This window comes from Colletotrichum navitas (genome assembly GCF_030913465.1).
Source record: "Colletotrichum navitas strain CBS 125086 chromosome Unknown LY79scaffold_12, whole genome shotgun sequence".
NCBI classification, from domain to species: Eukaryota; Fungi; Ascomycota; class Sordariomycetes; order Glomerellales; family Glomerellaceae; genus Colletotrichum; species Colletotrichum navitas.
Genome location: NW_026850558.1, coordinates 109,872 through 125,727, shown reverse-complemented (window position 1 = coordinate 125,727; position 15,856 = coordinate 109,872). Strand labels below are relative to the sequence as shown.

Below are 15,856 nucleotides of genomic sequence, written 5' to 3'. Positions count from 1 at the left end.
TCTCTTTATTACAATTCATGCCTCTATATACCAGCGACACCATGCCAATTCTAGCAACTACCACTCGTTCCCTGGCGCCCCGTCCAAACGTCGTCTGTCACCAGGTTCTGTGTCGAATTGCAAGGAGGGACCGCCAGTGTGCGGTTCCTCTCCTCGTAGATGTAGCCCTGGTTGCAGTTCTGACGCCTCACGTAGACGTATGTAATGTTCTGGCCACCGGGCAGCTCGACGTCGACGTTCCACAACGGGCGTTCGGCTGTATAGCTGGACGCCGTCATGGGCTGCGCGTTCTCCGCATTCCAGGAGCCAAGATCGGCGGTGTTACCAAGAACGTAGAGTTCCTCGCCATAGTAGGTTGTGGCATTAACGAGGAAGGACACAGCGACGGTGCAAGAGCCTGTCACGTTGGGGGCGCCGGCAGCAATGGCGGGAACGTAAAGGCCTGTTACCGAGGAGGCGGCGCAGGCAGCCGGTACTTCCGAAGAAGAGGGAACCCAGCTAGGAGGGTAAAGGCCGGCGCGGCGCTCGGCCATAGTGATGAAAGATGCATAGGACCAGGTGAGATCGCGTGCCGAGAGAGGGGTGCCCGTGATCTTGTCGAACTGCTCGGCGAGGGAGCCGTTGGCGGGCGTGTACTTTTGTGCGATTTCGACGAAGGAGTCGGCGTATGCCTTGACGGCGCTGGTGATACTAGCGTAGGCGCCGGAGATGTTGCTGCTCTTTTGGTAGGTTCCCTCCTTGACAGGCGGGTACAAGTCGGCAAAGAAGGGTCGCGACGTCGCATCAACCTTAATCTGGCCCTGCGCATTCCACTGGGCTACCACATCGTAAAGAAACTCGGCGGCGCCGATAGTAATGAGGTACCTAGCAACACGTTAGTATTTTCTTTTCTGTGGTCTGAACCAGTAGAAACCTACCAAGGGTTTCCATCGAAGTAAACGTCCTCGGGGTAGCGGCCAAGGGCAATGCCCTTATTTTGGGCAATACCTTTGTTGATGGGGTAGAGACTGGCGTTGCGGAAAGAGTCGACCCAGACCTTGAAGTTGCTCAAAGATCGGCTGTGGCAAGGCTGAATGGAAGGGTCTTCGCAGCTGGCAGTGACGTCAAAGACAGCAATAGAGCCAAGCATAACGTTGGCGTCCTTGCCCGAGCGCTGAGTTTGGGTATTGATATTGGCGGTGTAGTAACCGTCGTTGCTGTTCCAGAACGTCTGAAGGAAGCACAAGACGCCGGGTGCCATCTCACACCCCGTGCACTTCACACCGAGAGACTGCGCAAGGGCTGCACCCTCAGCAAGGGCACGGTACTGGTTCTGAGTTGTGAAGAAGCTAGAGCCGGAGACCTCTTCCCAGAGGTCGAAGCCTGTCGAGTTCCTTCGTCGTGTTAGTGGCTGATGAGGTCTCGAGAAGCGGGTACTGGGGCATACCAGTACTGGCCGGTGTAGGACAAGTCATTAGCAATGATGGGCCAGATGACATCTTTGGCTTTGGCTTGCTCGCCGTTCTCTGCGAGCCAGCGGGAGTAGGTGATGAGAGTAATGGCACGCAATGCCGGGCCGTCTCTCTGCGGTCGCCCCCATGCGCCGTTGAAGCGCGAGCCGTCGACAGTATACTTGGCTTCGCCGAGGCCGCGTCCAGACGGTAAAAAGGATCCGGAGGGGTTCGTGATGGTCTGCAAAACAGCCTGAGAGCGGTAGTAATCTTCGACGTAGACCTGGAGCTCCTTGCGACCAAATATGAACTCATCGACGATCACCTTCATTGTTAACGCGGCATCACGCGTCCAGGTGTAGAAATCTGATCAAATTAGACACAGAACTATGCATAGTTAGGAGAAATCTAACTTACAGTCAGGGTCATTCTTGGACGGACTGGCCACGACGATGCCAGCGCTGGCGCCTTGGACCTGGGAGCCATTCGGACCAATGTTGTTCAGAGCCCCTTTGAGAGCGATGTCTCTTTGCTGGGAAATGAATGCATCAACGTCTGCTGCGGCGACGTTGGCAACGAGGCCGGCGAACCATAGAAGACTTGATCTTAGTACCATCTCTGTTGCTGTTGTAGTAGAAGCTGATCAAGGCGTCAAGGTGCTTTGTACAGAACAGAGGTATCCCAAATAAGATTTCCTTCACGGACGCCGACGGAGTCTTTGGGATAAGACATGTTCGTATCGCGAAGCCCCGGGGTCGCCTTGGCACAGTGCAGTCATAGGTAGTTTAGCTGGCAAAGGTTACTCCCGGCATCATCGCGCTGTCGATCCCTGTAGGTTCATCCAGACTTGTGCTAAGACAAGGATGAGACCTTGTGGCAGTACCGTATGTAAATTAAGCTGGAAAAGGGGCTCGTCATGTGGCCGTCATTTCCTTTCCTGCACAGCGGCATTCCCATAGAAAAATTACCGGTACTGCATGGGCAGGGTTCCCCAAGCAAGCAGGTACAACGGCAAAGTCACCAAGCCCCAGGCTCCTTCCTTCCTTGACGGCCATTGGCGCAGCAGCACAACGCGGCAAGCACCGTTGCAGGGCCAACTCTGGCGTGCAGTAAGCATGCACGCGGCTTTAAGGACTCAACTGCGCTGGATGGCCTACCTATGTACCTCTAGGAGGGCTCCTGCTCCTGGCGGGGGGGTGTCACTTTCCCCAGCTTCACCACCTTGCCGTACCGGTGCTGCTCCGGCCCTTCCCGTTCTTCCGTAGCTGCGTTCAGATGAATGCGCGGGGGTGTCGTAGCATCTTCAGCAACGACGAGTCGCCGCCGAGTCCAAACCAGCCCAGAAGACCTTCCATCTACCTTAGGATACAACGAGGTAGATGGACAGGATCCACGGCCATTCAACCTTGGGTCTTTATTGCATGCGAGCTAGCATCACCGACACGAGGATTTCGGCAGGTGACGGACATCTTGTCTCTTTTGGCATCTTGACCTGCTCTGGCTGACATGTTAACTTCAACGAAGGATCTCTGTATTTTCAATCTGCCTCAGCCGTAAGTGTCATCCCGTCATAGGTCGTCATGTGCCTCTAGACTCTTGTCCTTGTAACTCATTGCCATGTATGCCACCGTCTCTCTTATGGTGAACGTGCCTTGCTCACTCTCACCAGGAGGTCAGACTGGATGAAGATTCCCGCCGAAAACGAGTTCCAGGGCATAGCAGGGTCCACGAGGGAAAAGTCAAACCGACGAAGGAGCTGCGCAAGTTAGTCGACTTCATTCATCATAGAGGCCTTGGTCCCGGCATAACTCACCTCGACAAAAACCTTGTTCAACTCCATGAGAGCAACCGTCTTTCCCAGGCACTGCCACTTGCCGTACTTGAATACCAACTCCCACTGCGCCATCATAGCCTTGAGCTGGTCCTCACCAGCCTCAAGCCACCGCTCTGGCCGGAAGACATCCGCGTCCGAGCCGTACACTTTCGTAGAGCGGAGCACGCCAAATGCCGTCCAGCCAATATCAGTGCCCTCGGGAATACTCATGCCGTGCATAAAGTCCCCGCCCTTAGGCACCGTCGCCGACATGAGACCCGTAACGGGAGGGAAAACCCGTAGGCCCTCCTTAATAACGGCTTGGAGGTAGCGGAGATCGCCAGCCTCTCGGTTGGTGATGGGTGACGAGATGATACCCGCCTGGGCCGCCTCTTGGACCTCCTCGGCGAGCTTCGAGTAACATGAAGGAGACGTCATTAGATACAGCATCGTCATCCGGATCGCCGTTGCTGTCGTGTCTGATCCGGCCATGATCTGGACCAGTGTCTCGCTCTCGGCCTCTTCTCGGGTTAGGCCGTGTGCGAGGAACGACCCGAGCATGTCTCGCCGCTTCGTCGTCATGTCTGACATCAATCTCTCGGCCACAACCTTCTTTGCAACACTACCATCAATCAACCAAAAGTCGTTAGCGCTTCTTCTCTACCAAGGCGAAATAGGGAAAGAGGTAGCTCACGCAATGAACCTGCCAAATCCCACCCGGTCATGTTCCGACGGCATGGCGTGGCGGAATAGAGGAGACTGCAGCAGCTTTGCTAGTCGCGGAAATACAGACAGGGTCATCATAACGGGCATGCTCTGCTCCGTCATCCGGATGTATTGGTGGACGTCGGCGTCTTGCTCGACGTAGCCGAAGTGGTAACCAAACGCCAGCGATGTGATGATGTCCAGCGTGAGGTACTGGACCTTTCTGCATAGATCCATGGGACGAAAGGAGCCAGGCGTCGAGACATACCGCTCCTCTATAAGTCTAATGAAGGCCTGTATCTGTCTGTCGATAGTGGCTTCCAGCCCTTCGTTCTCCTTGCCCGAGTACTACGCCATCGAGTCAGAGAATACAATGGATCGAAACGGGAGGGCGTAACTCACGCCGATAGCCATCTTGGCTCGCCGCTCATTGTGCTCGTGATCATCCCTCATGGAGATGAGGTTATCTCTGGTCGGGTCGAACCTGACGGCGTCGTAGAAAGGGCCCTTGCAATATGGCGAGCGGACAGCCCACATACGACGAAGGAGCTCCGAGTCATTGGTTACCAAGTCATTGGGACCGATGCGGACGACCGGGCCTAAAGCACAAAGCTCTCTGTCAGCAGCCTGTCGAAACGACAACGTTGTTCCTCCTGATTCTCCCCAATGGCTATTTTCGTCGTCATGTGTGTCTGAGACCTGATCCCCTTTTCCCCACGGCACAAACCGCTCGGCTGGGCAGCTAAGAAATGGGGGCCGGGCTCCCGTGCTTCCCCCCCATGTATTAGGTCGACGGCGAGAACGGACTTACCATATTCATCGCAGGCTCGCTTGAGAGCGAGATGCATCTGCCCACCCAGTGTGTTACGTAGCATCCACCACTTGCTGAAGGCGGCACCTGGTGGCCCAGGGACGTGTCTGAGACGGCGCCATGAGCGGTAGCTCAATGTCCCGAGATATACGAGGAGAACCGTAGCGAGCAGCAGGAGCGAGTTCCAGATGTGGCCCGAGAGCTCGGTGATGATCATCTTGATGTCTCGGTGTATGCTTTTTGGTGTAAGGACGACCAATTCTAAGGTGGGTATGAAACGGCGGTAATATCCCACTGTGGGCTGAGAAGAGTCAGCGAAGTTGAGAAGAAGGAGAAGAGAGAGAAAACCGCTTGGATGGGGCAGTGAGGGCTTGGTCAACGACGGTATTGATGGGCTCAAGGCGGGCAGTCACGTAAAAGTAAATGCAGTACCTAGGTAGATGGAGGATGGCGCCTTTCTTGTCTTAGACGTGGGTGGCCACGGCAAAGAAACCCCCAAAGGAAGCAGCAGCACTCGATAGCGGCGATGGGAAACTGGAGGAGGAAGCAAAGCCCAAGTTACCCCCTTCGAATTTCTGACAAGAAAAGAAATGCTAGCAGGGGCACCTTATTGGCTTGCTTGGAAGGAGAAGCATTGGGTGACATGGAAGCGAATCCCTCATGGACTGGTCCCCGGTGTGAAGCAATCGTGTCTTGTCGACCACCTCATGCCCCCCTTAGACCCTTTCTCTTCCTCTACGTCTTCCTCTCCCGTTCACCTCTTTCGAGATACCTGAAGAAATGTGAGTTATCATATGCAGTATTCCACAAGGGCCCGCATGACATCGGGTGCCGGTCAAAGGCAAATATGACAGTTGCACTGGCAAGGCACCATTATTAATGGCGGGCCGACCCCGCTCCCCCCCCTCCCCGCCCACCCCCCTCTTTATCTACTTGCTGCTCCTAGATCAAGTTTCTCCCTTCAGTACCTACATGTCTGTCTACTTAGACAGGAGCGATGTGGCCAGAATTGAGTTCTTTCATCAGCCAACTAGGCAATCGCACAGTGGTTTTCCGACGAGTCAGGTGTGCGGGTGGTCACAGCCAATGTAAGGTACCCTGTGGGTGATATGTCTGGTTGCTACCAGCTGTTCACCCGGCCCTCACCTGTCGGGCTTACTGCCACTTTGGCTTCGTCTTACCGGTGCTGCAAGCAAACAATCGGCTGTGCAAGCGCCCATAGGTGGAGACGGCAGGAGATGTTCTAGCCTTCCTTACTCCTATGACGGGTGTTCACTGCTTGTCATTCCCCAAGATCTTCCCGGGCAACGAAACAGAGAGGCTATACCGGGTAGGCCATAGCTACAACACTCACGCCCGTATTCTTTTGTCCACCCAACAGGCTGCATGATAACATGCAAGAATCCGAAGCTCAGCGGGACGGCCGATGACGAGACGCCACGCTTCTTCGGCTTTCAAAACACCAAGATACTAATACTTGGCGTTGAAATGCCTGACGCCTCCTCCTCTCTAATTCTCTTAGGCGAAAAGGTCACTGTTTAGGTTCTACGTTGACAACTCGGTTGGCGCCCGACCATCATCGTGATAAGCCGTTGCATATGTTCCCCGCGTGGTGTAACACACACCGCTGGCGCCAATACACAGTGTTGCTCCCATCTCTCATTCCGGCTTAGACTAATAATGGCCATATCTCCTTGGATGATGCCAGGTCCTAATATAATTGCTGAACTAGCGCTTTTCCCTATGAGTAAGGTACAGAGCAGCTGGTTTCTTCTGCAGCAAACCACCCGACAGGAATCATTCGGAAACAGTTTACATGCCGCCTTCATACTGCCCACAATACACAGTGTGCCCCAGCATGTCAATTGGGAGAAGAAGCAGTTACGATACACGAACTCTGGTAACACTGAGCCAAAGGCCCGGCTGACAAGGAGGCCACTGGTTTGTGTTGCCTCATTAGTAGCACCGCAGCCGCACTGTTCCCCTCCATGGAGCAAGCGCTACCCGTTGCTTTCTCTGCCCCAACATTCGTCAAGGTGGTTGACAGCCAGCAAGCAACAAATACCATTCCAATACTTCCCACTAGAACCATGTCTTCACGAGGTAAAACTTCATGCACCGGCACTGTTCTTCTGACTGCTCAAGCCGAGAGAGAGCACACATAACAGTCAACACTTACGATCGCGATACAATCTTTCAGCATGGAAATGGAAGAAACAGTGTCCGATGCAATACATCAAGTAGACACCGTATTCCCTCATGGGACTAACGTTAACCTGGAACCGGACAATGTTAGCACACAACTATAGAACTCCGCATCTTTACGGGTATCCATAACTAAGAGCAGCCACAGGACATTGACGACGCCGAGATGCAGAGCCTTCCGGGAAGTGACGTCGACTCTGCCCTGGGAGAGGTAGTCACAAAGACAGCTTGTGAAAGAAAGATACTAAGATACTCAGCAGTCCGAGGCATGGCCATCGTCTACTGCATCCCTTCGGTCGAGCATAGTACGCGCGCGAGAAGAAAACGGCCGCATATATCACGGGTACAAGGATGGGAAATACGTCTTGCCCACGGACCAGGTATGTGTTGCTCGTTGGATAAATTGCAGAAAGCTTTTGATGGTAATTTGACCCCGTCCCGTGAACAGGAAGAACTTGACCGACAGGGTACAGTTAACTTCGGAATGGCATTCTCCGAGTGGTCTGCTGACCGCAACAGCATTTCAGTATCAGCTTTGTCAGCTCACCTTTGAGAATAGGCTCAACTTTGCCCCAGTCCATCAGCCGCACAGGGTCTTGGATGTTGGGTGCGGCATTGGATTATGGACAATCGATTTTGGTGTGTTCCAATGACAAAGCCCTGTGCTCATTCTAACCCCAGAACAGGAGAGGAACACCCTGAATCCGAGGTGGTGGGCGTAGATCTGTCACCTGTCCAGCCAGGCTTGTAAGTCTTGGTGTCGAAAACGTTGATACCGGGGCCCTGACCTTGCTGCTAGCACACCACCCAACGTCCACTACGAGATTGACGACCTTGAAGAGGAATGGAGCTTCTCGAGAAAGTTTGACTATGTACACAGCATGATGATGACGGGCGCTTTCAAGGATTGGCACAACTTCCATCGGCAAGCTTTTGAGTCTGTCATCTCAGTCTGTTGCCCGAGCACTCATGTATAACTAACATGATCGACAGCAACCTCAACTCTGGAGGATGGCTTGAGATCCAGGATATCGACTTCCCTATGAAGTGCGACGATGGGACAATATCAGCAGACTGTGATCTGGGTAGGTGGAATGAGCTGATGATGGAAGCTGGTAGAAGATCCGGCTTCCTGCTGGACACCTGCGGCAGGGCAGCGGAAATGATGACTAGCGTTGGCTTCGTCGACATCGTGCGCATCCAGTTCAAGTGGCCAATCAACCAGTGGCCGCGGGACGTCAAGCATAAAACACTCGGGCTCTGGACCGAGGCCAATTTTAGCGTCGGACTCGAGTCCATGACGCTAGCCCTTTTCACCCGTTTCATGGGCTGGAAAAAAGAAGAAGTATGGGACTTTAGCGCGAGGGTGATCGCGGAGTGGCGAGATATTGGAAGGCATGGGTATTTTGACGTGTATGTTACTTATGGGAGAAAGCCATAATAAAACCCGGCCCCGGTGTCTCGCTCGAGCAAACGCGGCTCCTGACCGTGTCCAACAGGTGAAGTACTTCGCCAAGCCAGCCTAGTGACCAACATACTTCCAATCATCCAGGACGGCGGCCACGGCCGGAGTCAAAGATCTTTCACTAACGAAGATGCGGTGGCCTGGCTCTCCTGAGGAGAGTGCCGGCACGAATGCTGTCTGACGTGCACGTATCCGTCCCTCTTCTCATCCACCGACTTTCCACGATGCGTGCTTATGCAGAGGGGCTTGCAGCATTCGGCCCGAAGACATATGCGGGCATGTAAGAGAGCGCTCAAGATTTGCCCCAGTTTATCACGCCCGCATCGCCCGCAATGGTATATTCATGGTCGATTTCAGACTGGAACCCTAGCGTTGAGCGTACATCAGCCGCTTGCAAGATCCTAAGGCATGGCAGACTGTAATCCACGCGTCAGCTGGGTGGCTTCTGGGCCCAGATGGATATCCATGGAAGGTATGCGTGGTACGAGGTGTTTTCAAATGCCTCTCGGATGTCCTGTTCCATAGCATCGGCTTCCTGCTTCGTCAGGCCCATTCGTGGCCACTTCACGAGCACAGCGCGGACGAGTTGCCACAGCACGTCCTTGCTGAGGAAGAGACCAATTTCTCGCTGGCGCAGGTCCTTAGCCCAGGGGCCAATGGGTAGTTTATGGTACCGGTGGTGGATGTTAACAAATCCAGTGTCTTTCAGGACCTCTGGTAGAACATTGGGGAATTCCAGGTCCCAGCCAAAATGCGTTTTGAATGTGCGGATGAAAGTGTCCATGAATTTGGCCGGTGCGTAATGTTCAGGTAGCGTGTTATCGTCGCACCCGATCCTAACGCCGGCGTCTTGGAATTCGATCCAGCCGCCTGGTTTGAGATTCCTGTTACCGGTTTAGCAGATGTTTGAGGGGCGTTGAGGACGATGGCCTTACTCGTACGCCGAGCGAATGACCTTGACTGGCTCCCGAAGGGTCACACTGACCGATCTGAGGTGGACAAAATCGAGGTCGGAATACAGCGGTGACCAGATTTCTTGAATATCGTCAATCCTCCAGTCGACGTTTTGGGGTGCATAACAGTTCTGTATTGGTGAGATGTCCACCCCAATAACGTGGGCACTAGGAAACTTGTCCGCAACTAAATAGTGTCAGATGATTGGATATTGAAGCAGCATGCATAGCCAAACTCACTATCAACAGCCCAAAGGCCAGTGCCGGTACCGATGTCCATGATCTTCTGCGGGTTATTGCCGATGGGCGATAGGTAATCCTTTTCACCGAGAAGACGTTTAACTAGCTGATGCTTCATTTCCTCGCGGAATTGTTCCGTCTCATCGTTTGGTAGCGGGTATTTGCCTTGCTGGAATGATTGATATCGTCTGAGCATACGCGACCTTAGCCTACAAGTTCTTGAACGAGAAGGGCGAATGCCATGAATTACGCACCTTCCGCCTTCATGGAAATGCTCCAAGACACGAGAAGCAAGCGAGGTGAAGCCTGAAGACGCAAGCGACTCAGCGTAGTCCGATCCCTCAAATTCGTCCTCGTCTAACATGTCTGCTGGAGCTGGCTCTATAGGCCCGCTGTTGGACATGTTCATGGCCGCGAACCGTTTAAAAGGCTGGATTCAGTCTTTGAGAAACCAACGATTCCAATGCCAGGGTCATGGCAGCACTGCTTATGTACGAAGGTCCTGGAGTCTGACAGCCGATTCGGAGCGGGCTCCGATGAGAGGAACCTTGGAGTACGCTGTGGCGACACGAGAGACTGGGAGTACCACTACCAGATGCTCTCAATAGACTGGCACGAGGCCAAGCAACCGAAGGATGCCGGCTCCCTTCTCAGTCAATCGAAGACCTTGTATAGAGAAACCAGTCGCGGCATATGCGTTGTGACAAGGTATGTTCTGACCATAGGACCCTACGGCATGAGCTGCGTAACAGCTGAGCGAGACTGCTAGGCTTCGTAGGACAAATCGAGCGTAAGTATTCGTCAACTTAGTACAGCCAGTAGACAGCATAAAGGGAAATGTTTCCAACACCGCCAGGCCGCAGACGACGAATGGTACGCAGGCCAGCCAGTCGCATGCAGCACTTGTAGGCCGCCAGTACGGGACGAGGCAGAAGACGGTGTGAACGACAGGGAGAAAGACAAACCACAGGAGAGAAACGGAGGGACATAAGGAGTACATGGTACTACTGAGGGCCAAGTCTCGAACCAGCAGGGCGGTAACCCAGTCACCAACAACTCCGCTACTTTCATGCAGTTTTTGGCCTTGGCCGGGTTGGTACAAGTGTTCCAGCAATGCCTACAAGGGTGGTACAAACATGCTGGTACCAACGGGCTGGTGCGGGATATGTCCGAACCAACGTTGACGGCGATAAAGGCAACCCCAAGGCACGCCGGTGCCGGTGTCGGCGCCGGTTTACCAGAAGTCAATGACAAGTCGGCTGAGCACCGTTAGATGCTGAGTCGATTCGATGGCACGTCTCCAGGCGTATAGATTGGCGAGGAAAGGATCGAGCCCGGCGTCTTGTTTTGCGAAACAACAAACTAGCTATCCGGTTATCACAATGGGGTATGGGTGTCGAGCCAGCGAGCGCAAGGGGCGTCGGGGCAGAAAGAGTACGGTGACAGGCGCACTTGCCAACCGTAGTGCGAGATTTCGCCGCGAGGACAAGCAGAGAGGCGAGGCCTTACCGTTTCGAGGAAGTCGCGCATAAGCGATCTGCAAAATTTGCTTGTGCGGCTAAGATGGCTGTCACAGTTGGCTCACGCCGCACCGGTACTGGTCGGTGTGAGAAAATGCGGGGTGTAATGATTCGAGAGGTGAGCAGAGGTGACGAGGTATGTTGCATTGTCCAGCCACGAGAGTCTAATATAATACAAACAAGCAGCAGTAATAGTCGCAGCCGAAACCAAAGGCAACACCTTTATGTCTACGATACAGTGTATGTATTAGGTATCCGGCCAGCCAAGGCTCCCATGCATGTGGTGGAGAGTACGCAGTATATAGACGAAAGGGAATGGCTTTCTTTGCGACCAGGGTGGAGTAACGGAATGGAGTGGATGCAGCTGCTCATGGACTACGTCGACAGACACGACGCGTGCTCGACAATCCAAGGAGACACGGCCGATAGAACAGTCAATACCAATGAAAAAAAGTACCTGTATGACGATGGGCGGCGTTGAGGTTGAGAAACTCAAGGGATTGATACTGAAGACCGCAATTAGACTCAGCGGAGCCGGTAGGTTTGACGGACAGCGAAGCCGCTTTTAAACATACCTAGGCTCTGATCGCCAACGGCGGCGAAGTTGGATAACAGCCCGTACCTCGAATAAGGAGTACTTACTGCTTATATAAGCGCATTAAGTTAAACCTTAATTAGGCAAGATGTACCATACTATCCCTGTAACCCTAACCCTGATTTTTAAAAGTTAATAAAATGCGTTTTTATTACACTTTTATAATATATAACCCTAACCCTTGCTTAGTCATCATTATATCCAAGTGCTGGATAGCTTATAAGCACCTCGTGAGGACCTTATAATACAATGGGTGGCGGCAGGGCAGTTATCTGACATTTCCCCTCTTTTGGGCGGCAGAAAAGTCATTCTTATCGAGGTACGTGTTGAAATGGCAAGGTTTCTCATGGGCGAACTCTGCTGATGAAAAAGGGGCCTCTTTTGGCCTAGCGCTGCATTTATTCGGTTTCTGACTAATATTTCCCCTCACGTTATCCAAGTTGGCGCGTTATCCAACATTCCCACCGTTGCCGATCAGGCCCCTAGCCGGGATATTTGGAAGTAGGTAGGTAGGTCTGGTCTACCGTCTGGGTGATCAGGTTGATAAGTTCAGCCGAGTCCGTGTCTGACCTGCTTACAGGTAGCCGCTGATGGTCTAGATCCTTGGGAAGCGGATTAAAATCATGTGGCTCGTGCGCACTCGGCCGAGGATCCATCTCCCTCCCAATTTTACAAGTTTGCGGACCAGGGTCGCGGTGCAGAGACAGTCGCGTCAAATCACGCGTTCGCGTCGAGCCCATTCCAGCTCAATCACTTTATCCGATCCACCACACTCGCCCGCGCACACGTCGAATTTACGTTCCCATGAGGTGCAATACTCATGGTTACTCACCTTCGATTCTTTCACATTTGATACTCGACGATTTCTATTCAGTCACATGCCCTTCATCGACACAGAACCTCCAACTTATAACTTGCATCCCCCGTGTTCTCGATTGCTCGCCGCGTTTGCTATCCAGCCGTTGTTGGCGTGGGCCATTACACCTACTGTCTAGCCCCTCTGCCGCCTAAACCGCGTCGTCAACAGAGAGCCGGATCTTTGCATCTCATGAAGCCGTTCGACATACATCCTCGACCCACGTCCGAATCCTCCTAGTCATGTATCTACCTCGGCCCCTCATATCCAAACTCTACCTTCACCTACAGAACACGCGACACCCTCTCTCTCCTCCCGTCCTCGTCCTTGTCGCGCTCGAACCCGATGCCCTCTGCGCATGTCGAATCCTAACTCGCCTACTGAAGCACGATTATATTCCCCACAAGATCCAGCCCATCTCCGGCTATGCTGACCTCGATCGCGCTGGCCGGGACCTGGTCCAGCCCATGATGGAGACTCAAGGAGGCGGTGGAGGAGTTGTTGTTTGCCTCGGCGTCGGCGGCATGGTCGATCTCGGAAGCCTGCTGGGGCTCGAACCCGAGGGGGACGAGTCGAGCTTCGGCGGCGTTGAAGTCTGGGTCATGGACTCTCATCGCCCGTGGAACTTGGGCAACGTTTTTGGTGGGTTTCCTCTCGAGCCCGCCGCTGAGGAAGGAGCCAGTCTACAGTCAAGGTGCCCTGTAGGAGTGGTAGCTGGTCGAATCGACCGCGCTTATAAGCCTGGAAAGGGCGGTATCGTCGTATTCGACGACGGGGATATCGAAGACGAACTCTCTGTGGAAAGAGAAGCGTACCTGGCCTTGCTCGACATGCCTGAGGTCGATGACGACGGTGAAGACTCGGGAGAAGAAGACGACGACGACGATGCCGAGGACGAGGATTTGTTCGAAGAATCTACGCATGCCGGCCAAAAGAGGAAAAGCTGGTCTGATCGAGACGAAGAGGACGACTCCAGTGACGCCGATAACCGGCCGCACCAACGAAGAAGAGGCAACTCTGTAAGTCGTCATTCAAGACTTCGTCTTTGCAGATGCTAATGTGCGGCAGTCGTCTTCTATACCCTCATCGCCACAGCGGCCTGCTCATAGAGGGCTGGTCTCTTTGCGGGACGCTGGCATGGTTCTGTCAAGTGACCCCCTGGAGCCTCCATCTGCTGCTCAACCACCGCCCATGCCATCTGCCAGAGTTTTGCGGCGCCGCCTGTTGCGGCTGCGCAGAGAAAACGAGGATGTGCTTCGCAAGTATTACAAGATCGGCGCGTCCTTCTCCGAGCCAATATCCTCTATGATGTACTCGTTGGCCTCGGAGCTTGGCCGAGAAGACAATGACTTGTTATGGCTTACAATCGTCGGCGTCACGTCGATGGAGCTCTACGGCAGATCGTCTGCAGGCATTGCGGTCCCAGCTCGCAACTCTGACAGGGGCCAAGAAAACGGTTGGATGGGAGTACGAGGCGCCCGTATCCGCCAACTCCTACGAGATGAAGTCCGGCGTCTTAACCCCCCTGAAGTCGCCAACGGTCGCACGTCGATGGCCGAGAGCTCAGGTATCATCCCTACCACTGCTCGCAGCCCCGAAGACACGAGCATTAGGCTGTCGCCAGAGCCCAAGTTTCTCTTGATCAGACACTGGAGTCTCTACGATAGCATGCTTCATTCGCCCTATCTGTTTGCCCGGCTCAAGACGTGGAGTGAGACAGGTCTCAAGCGACTCCACAAACTCCTGGCCAAGATGGGCGTCAGTCTGGTCCAGTGTAAGCAAAGCTACACGCACATGGACATGATGCTGAAGCGAGAGCTGCGGACCAAGCTGCTCAAGTACGCTTCCCTTTACAATCTGGACGACATGGTCCCTTCGGTTGATACAGATGGCAAGGATCGGTCCGGTGCCAAGGATGGCTGGGGATTCGTCCGCAGTTGGGGCTGGCGAGCGACTCTAAGTGCACAAGATGTTGGCGTGGTTATCGGCGCCCTGTTAGAGGTGGGCAAGCACAGCGATATGACCGAACTCACGCAGGCACCCAAGGACTCTCAATTTGAAGAAGTGGATGATGACGAGATCATCGCGGCGCAAGGAGAGGAGTGGGTCCGCCGGTTTTGGGAAGCTTACGATGCACTCGAGGAGTAAGTCCCTTTACGAAAAGAAGCTATGCCATACCCTGCTAACATGGTAAACAGTATCGATGCCCTCAAAGGCGGACTTCCCACAGCTCAGTTTCTTCATCGTGCGATATACCGCACCGGTACGTCACTTATCAACAAGAAGCAAATCAAGCACTTGCGGGCATTTCGTATGTGCGTCGTTAAGGAGGGACCCGACGTTCCCGTTTTCGGTCACCCGGCCGCTCTCACTAAGCTGGCCCTCTGGGTTGGCGAGGCTCTTGTAGAGCAAGAAAAGGACACTACAGGCCGCCTCTCTCATGGAGGTCGCGGCACGCCGCTTGTGGTCGCCAGCCTCAATGACAAGCGCGGGGTCTACCTCGTGGTCGGTACAGGCGGCGGCGGCGGCCCTGACACTACATTCCTTGACCGCGAGGCCGCCAGGAAAAGGCAAGCGGCCAATGAAGAAAAGCTTAAGCGGCGTGAGGAGTCACGACGCAACAGACATAAGGTTCGCGAGGAGAAGCGGGCTGCCCGTCGGGCTGCGGGGCAGGGAGATGAGGACGAGGACGAGCTCGATACGGAATCGGAGGCGTCGGACGGCTCGGATTCGGAAGACGAGGAAGAAGAGGCCAAGGAAAAGGGCTACGGTCTCAACCGGTTCGGATCGGCGTTCCAGGAAGTCGTGGCCGAAACCAATGCTCGCGTTCGCATAGACAGCTTCGAGCACTGCGTGGTGGAAGTCAAGAAGGAGGATCTGGGTGGCTTCTTGGAAAGCCTGAGCATGAAGGCCGTTGTTGGTTAATGAAACCAAAAGCATAGAAGGCAGACAAGGGACGCGATAGAGGAGACATTGTCGGGGTGCTGTCCTTACATTACGTGCGAAGGCGTATTTGCGTTTGGGGTTTACATTCACGATGATCGAGGGGAAGGTGGGGGGGGGGACCAGACAGACTGGCCTGGGAGTAAACAAAGCTTAACGAGACACGGACATAAGTGCTTTTCGTAATTACCATCCTTTCTTGGAGAATTGTTGGAGCAGGGGGGCCACAGTCTGTTATAGCCTAGGCGTTGAAGTGGTAGGTATAATACAAGTCCAATTGTTCCTGCGAGTACTCTTATTTTGTTGATTTACTTATTACG

At 53.8% G+C, this 15,856-nt stretch overlaps 7 protein-coding genes across 7 annotated transcripts; 3 read left to right on the top strand and 4 right to left on the bottom strand.

Annotated features, from left to right (window-relative positions):
- Positions 1 to 50: 50 nt before the first annotated feature.
- LY79DRAFT_657193 (family 15 glycosyl hydrolase) lies at positions 51 to 2,329 on the bottom strand (the record flags this gene model as incomplete). The annotated part of the gene is made up of 4 exons (XM_060562704.1): positions 1,848 to 2,329; positions 1,427 to 1,796; positions 918 to 1,373; positions 51 to 864 (listed from the first exon to the last, which is right to left on the bottom strand). Exons 1-4 carry the CDS (start codon positions 2,044 to 2,046, stop codon positions 51 to 53), a joined length of 1,839 nt encoding a protein of 612 aa, XP_060417176.1. The 5' UTR covers positions 2,047 to 2,329.
- Positions 2,330 to 3,066: 737 nt separating this feature from the next.
- On the bottom strand, positions 3,067 to 4,976 carry LY79DRAFT_509381 (cytochrome P450; the record flags this gene model as incomplete). Its single annotated transcript, XM_060554050.1, has 5 exons — positions 3,067 to 3,186; positions 3,244 to 3,865; positions 3,938 to 4,296; positions 4,351 to 4,547; positions 4,760 to 4,976. 5 exons carry the CDS (start codon positions 4,974 to 4,976, stop codon positions 3,067 to 3,069), a joined length of 1,515 nt encoding a protein of 504 aa, XP_060417175.1.
- Positions 4,977 to 6,324: 1,348 nt separating this feature from the next.
- LY79DRAFT_59489 (uncharacterized protein) lies at positions 6,325 to 7,109 on the top strand. The gene is made up of 2 exons (XM_060561734.1): positions 6,325 to 7,050; positions 7,107 to 7,109. Exon 1 carries the CDS (start codon positions 6,440 to 6,442, stop codon positions 6,893 to 6,895), a length of 456 nt encoding a protein of 151 aa, XP_060417174.1. The 5' UTR covers positions 6,325 to 6,439; the 3' UTR covers positions 6,896 to 7,050; positions 7,107 to 7,109.
- LY79DRAFT_59300 (methyltransferase domain-containing protein) lies at positions 6,775 to 8,565 on the top strand. Its single transcript, XM_060561501.1, has 9 exons — positions 6,775 to 7,050; positions 7,113 to 7,175; positions 7,225 to 7,344; positions 7,413 to 7,431; positions 7,484 to 7,603; positions 7,651 to 7,711; positions 7,764 to 7,901; positions 7,958 to 8,377; positions 8,464 to 8,565. Exons 1-9 carry the CDS (start codon positions 6,961 to 6,963, stop codon positions 8,465 to 8,467), a joined length of 1,035 nt encoding a protein of 344 aa, XP_060417173.1. The 5' UTR covers positions 6,775 to 6,960; the 3' UTR covers positions 8,468 to 8,565.
- Positions 8,566 to 8,859: 294 nt separating this feature from the next.
- Positions 8,860 to 9,986, bottom strand: LY79DRAFT_588010 (methyltransferase domain-containing protein; the record flags this gene model as incomplete). Its single annotated transcript, XM_060560858.1, has 4 exons — positions 8,860 to 9,313; positions 9,365 to 9,569; positions 9,623 to 9,810; positions 9,877 to 9,986. 4 exons carry the CDS (start codon positions 9,984 to 9,986, stop codon positions 8,860 to 8,862), a joined length of 957 nt encoding a protein of 318 aa, XP_060417172.1.
- A 141-nt stretch (positions 9,987 to 10,127) lies between these two features.
- LY79DRAFT_59312 (uncharacterized protein) lies at positions 10,128 to 10,903 on the bottom strand. The gene has a single exon (XM_060561516.1). The coding sequence runs from the start codon at positions 10,620 to 10,622 to the stop codon at positions 10,224 to 10,226; it is 399 nt and encodes a 132-aa protein (XP_060417171.1). The 5' UTR covers positions 10,623 to 10,903; the 3' UTR covers positions 10,128 to 10,223.
- A 1,932-nt stretch (positions 10,904 to 12,835) lies between these two features.
- LY79DRAFT_509427 (CDC45-like protein) lies at positions 12,836 to 15,518 on the top strand (the record flags this gene model as incomplete). Its single annotated transcript, XM_060554053.1, has 3 exons — positions 12,836 to 13,612; positions 13,662 to 14,737; positions 14,792 to 15,518. The coding sequence occupies 3 exons, from the start codon at positions 12,836 to 12,838 to the stop codon at positions 15,516 to 15,518; spliced, it is 2,580 nt and encodes an 859-aa protein (XP_060417170.1).
- Positions 15,519 to 15,856: the final 338 nt, after the last annotated feature.

Excerpts from the sequence above, each read along its gene's own strand:
- LY79DRAFT_59489 (XM_060561734.1), top strand. The coding sequence starts at position 6,440 with ATGGCCATATCTCCTTGGATGATGCCAGGTCCTAATATAATTGCTGAA.
- LY79DRAFT_59300 (XM_060561501.1), top strand. The coding sequence starts at position 6,961 with ATGGAAATGGAAGAAACAGTGTCCGATGCAATACATCAAGTAGACACC. Across the intron at positions 7,604-7,650 it reads ATTATGGACAATCGATTTTG|GAGAGGAACACCCTGAATCC; the intron begins GTGTGTTCCAAT and ends ACCCCAGAACAG. Across the intron at positions 7,902-7,957 it reads TTCCATCGGCAAGCTTTTGA|CAACCTCAACTCTGGAGGAT; the intron begins GTCTGTCATCTC and ends CATGATCGACAG.
- LY79DRAFT_59312 (XM_060561516.1), bottom strand. The coding sequence starts at position 10,622 with ATGTACTCCTTATGTCCCTCCGTTTCTCTCCTGTGGTTTGTCTTTCTC.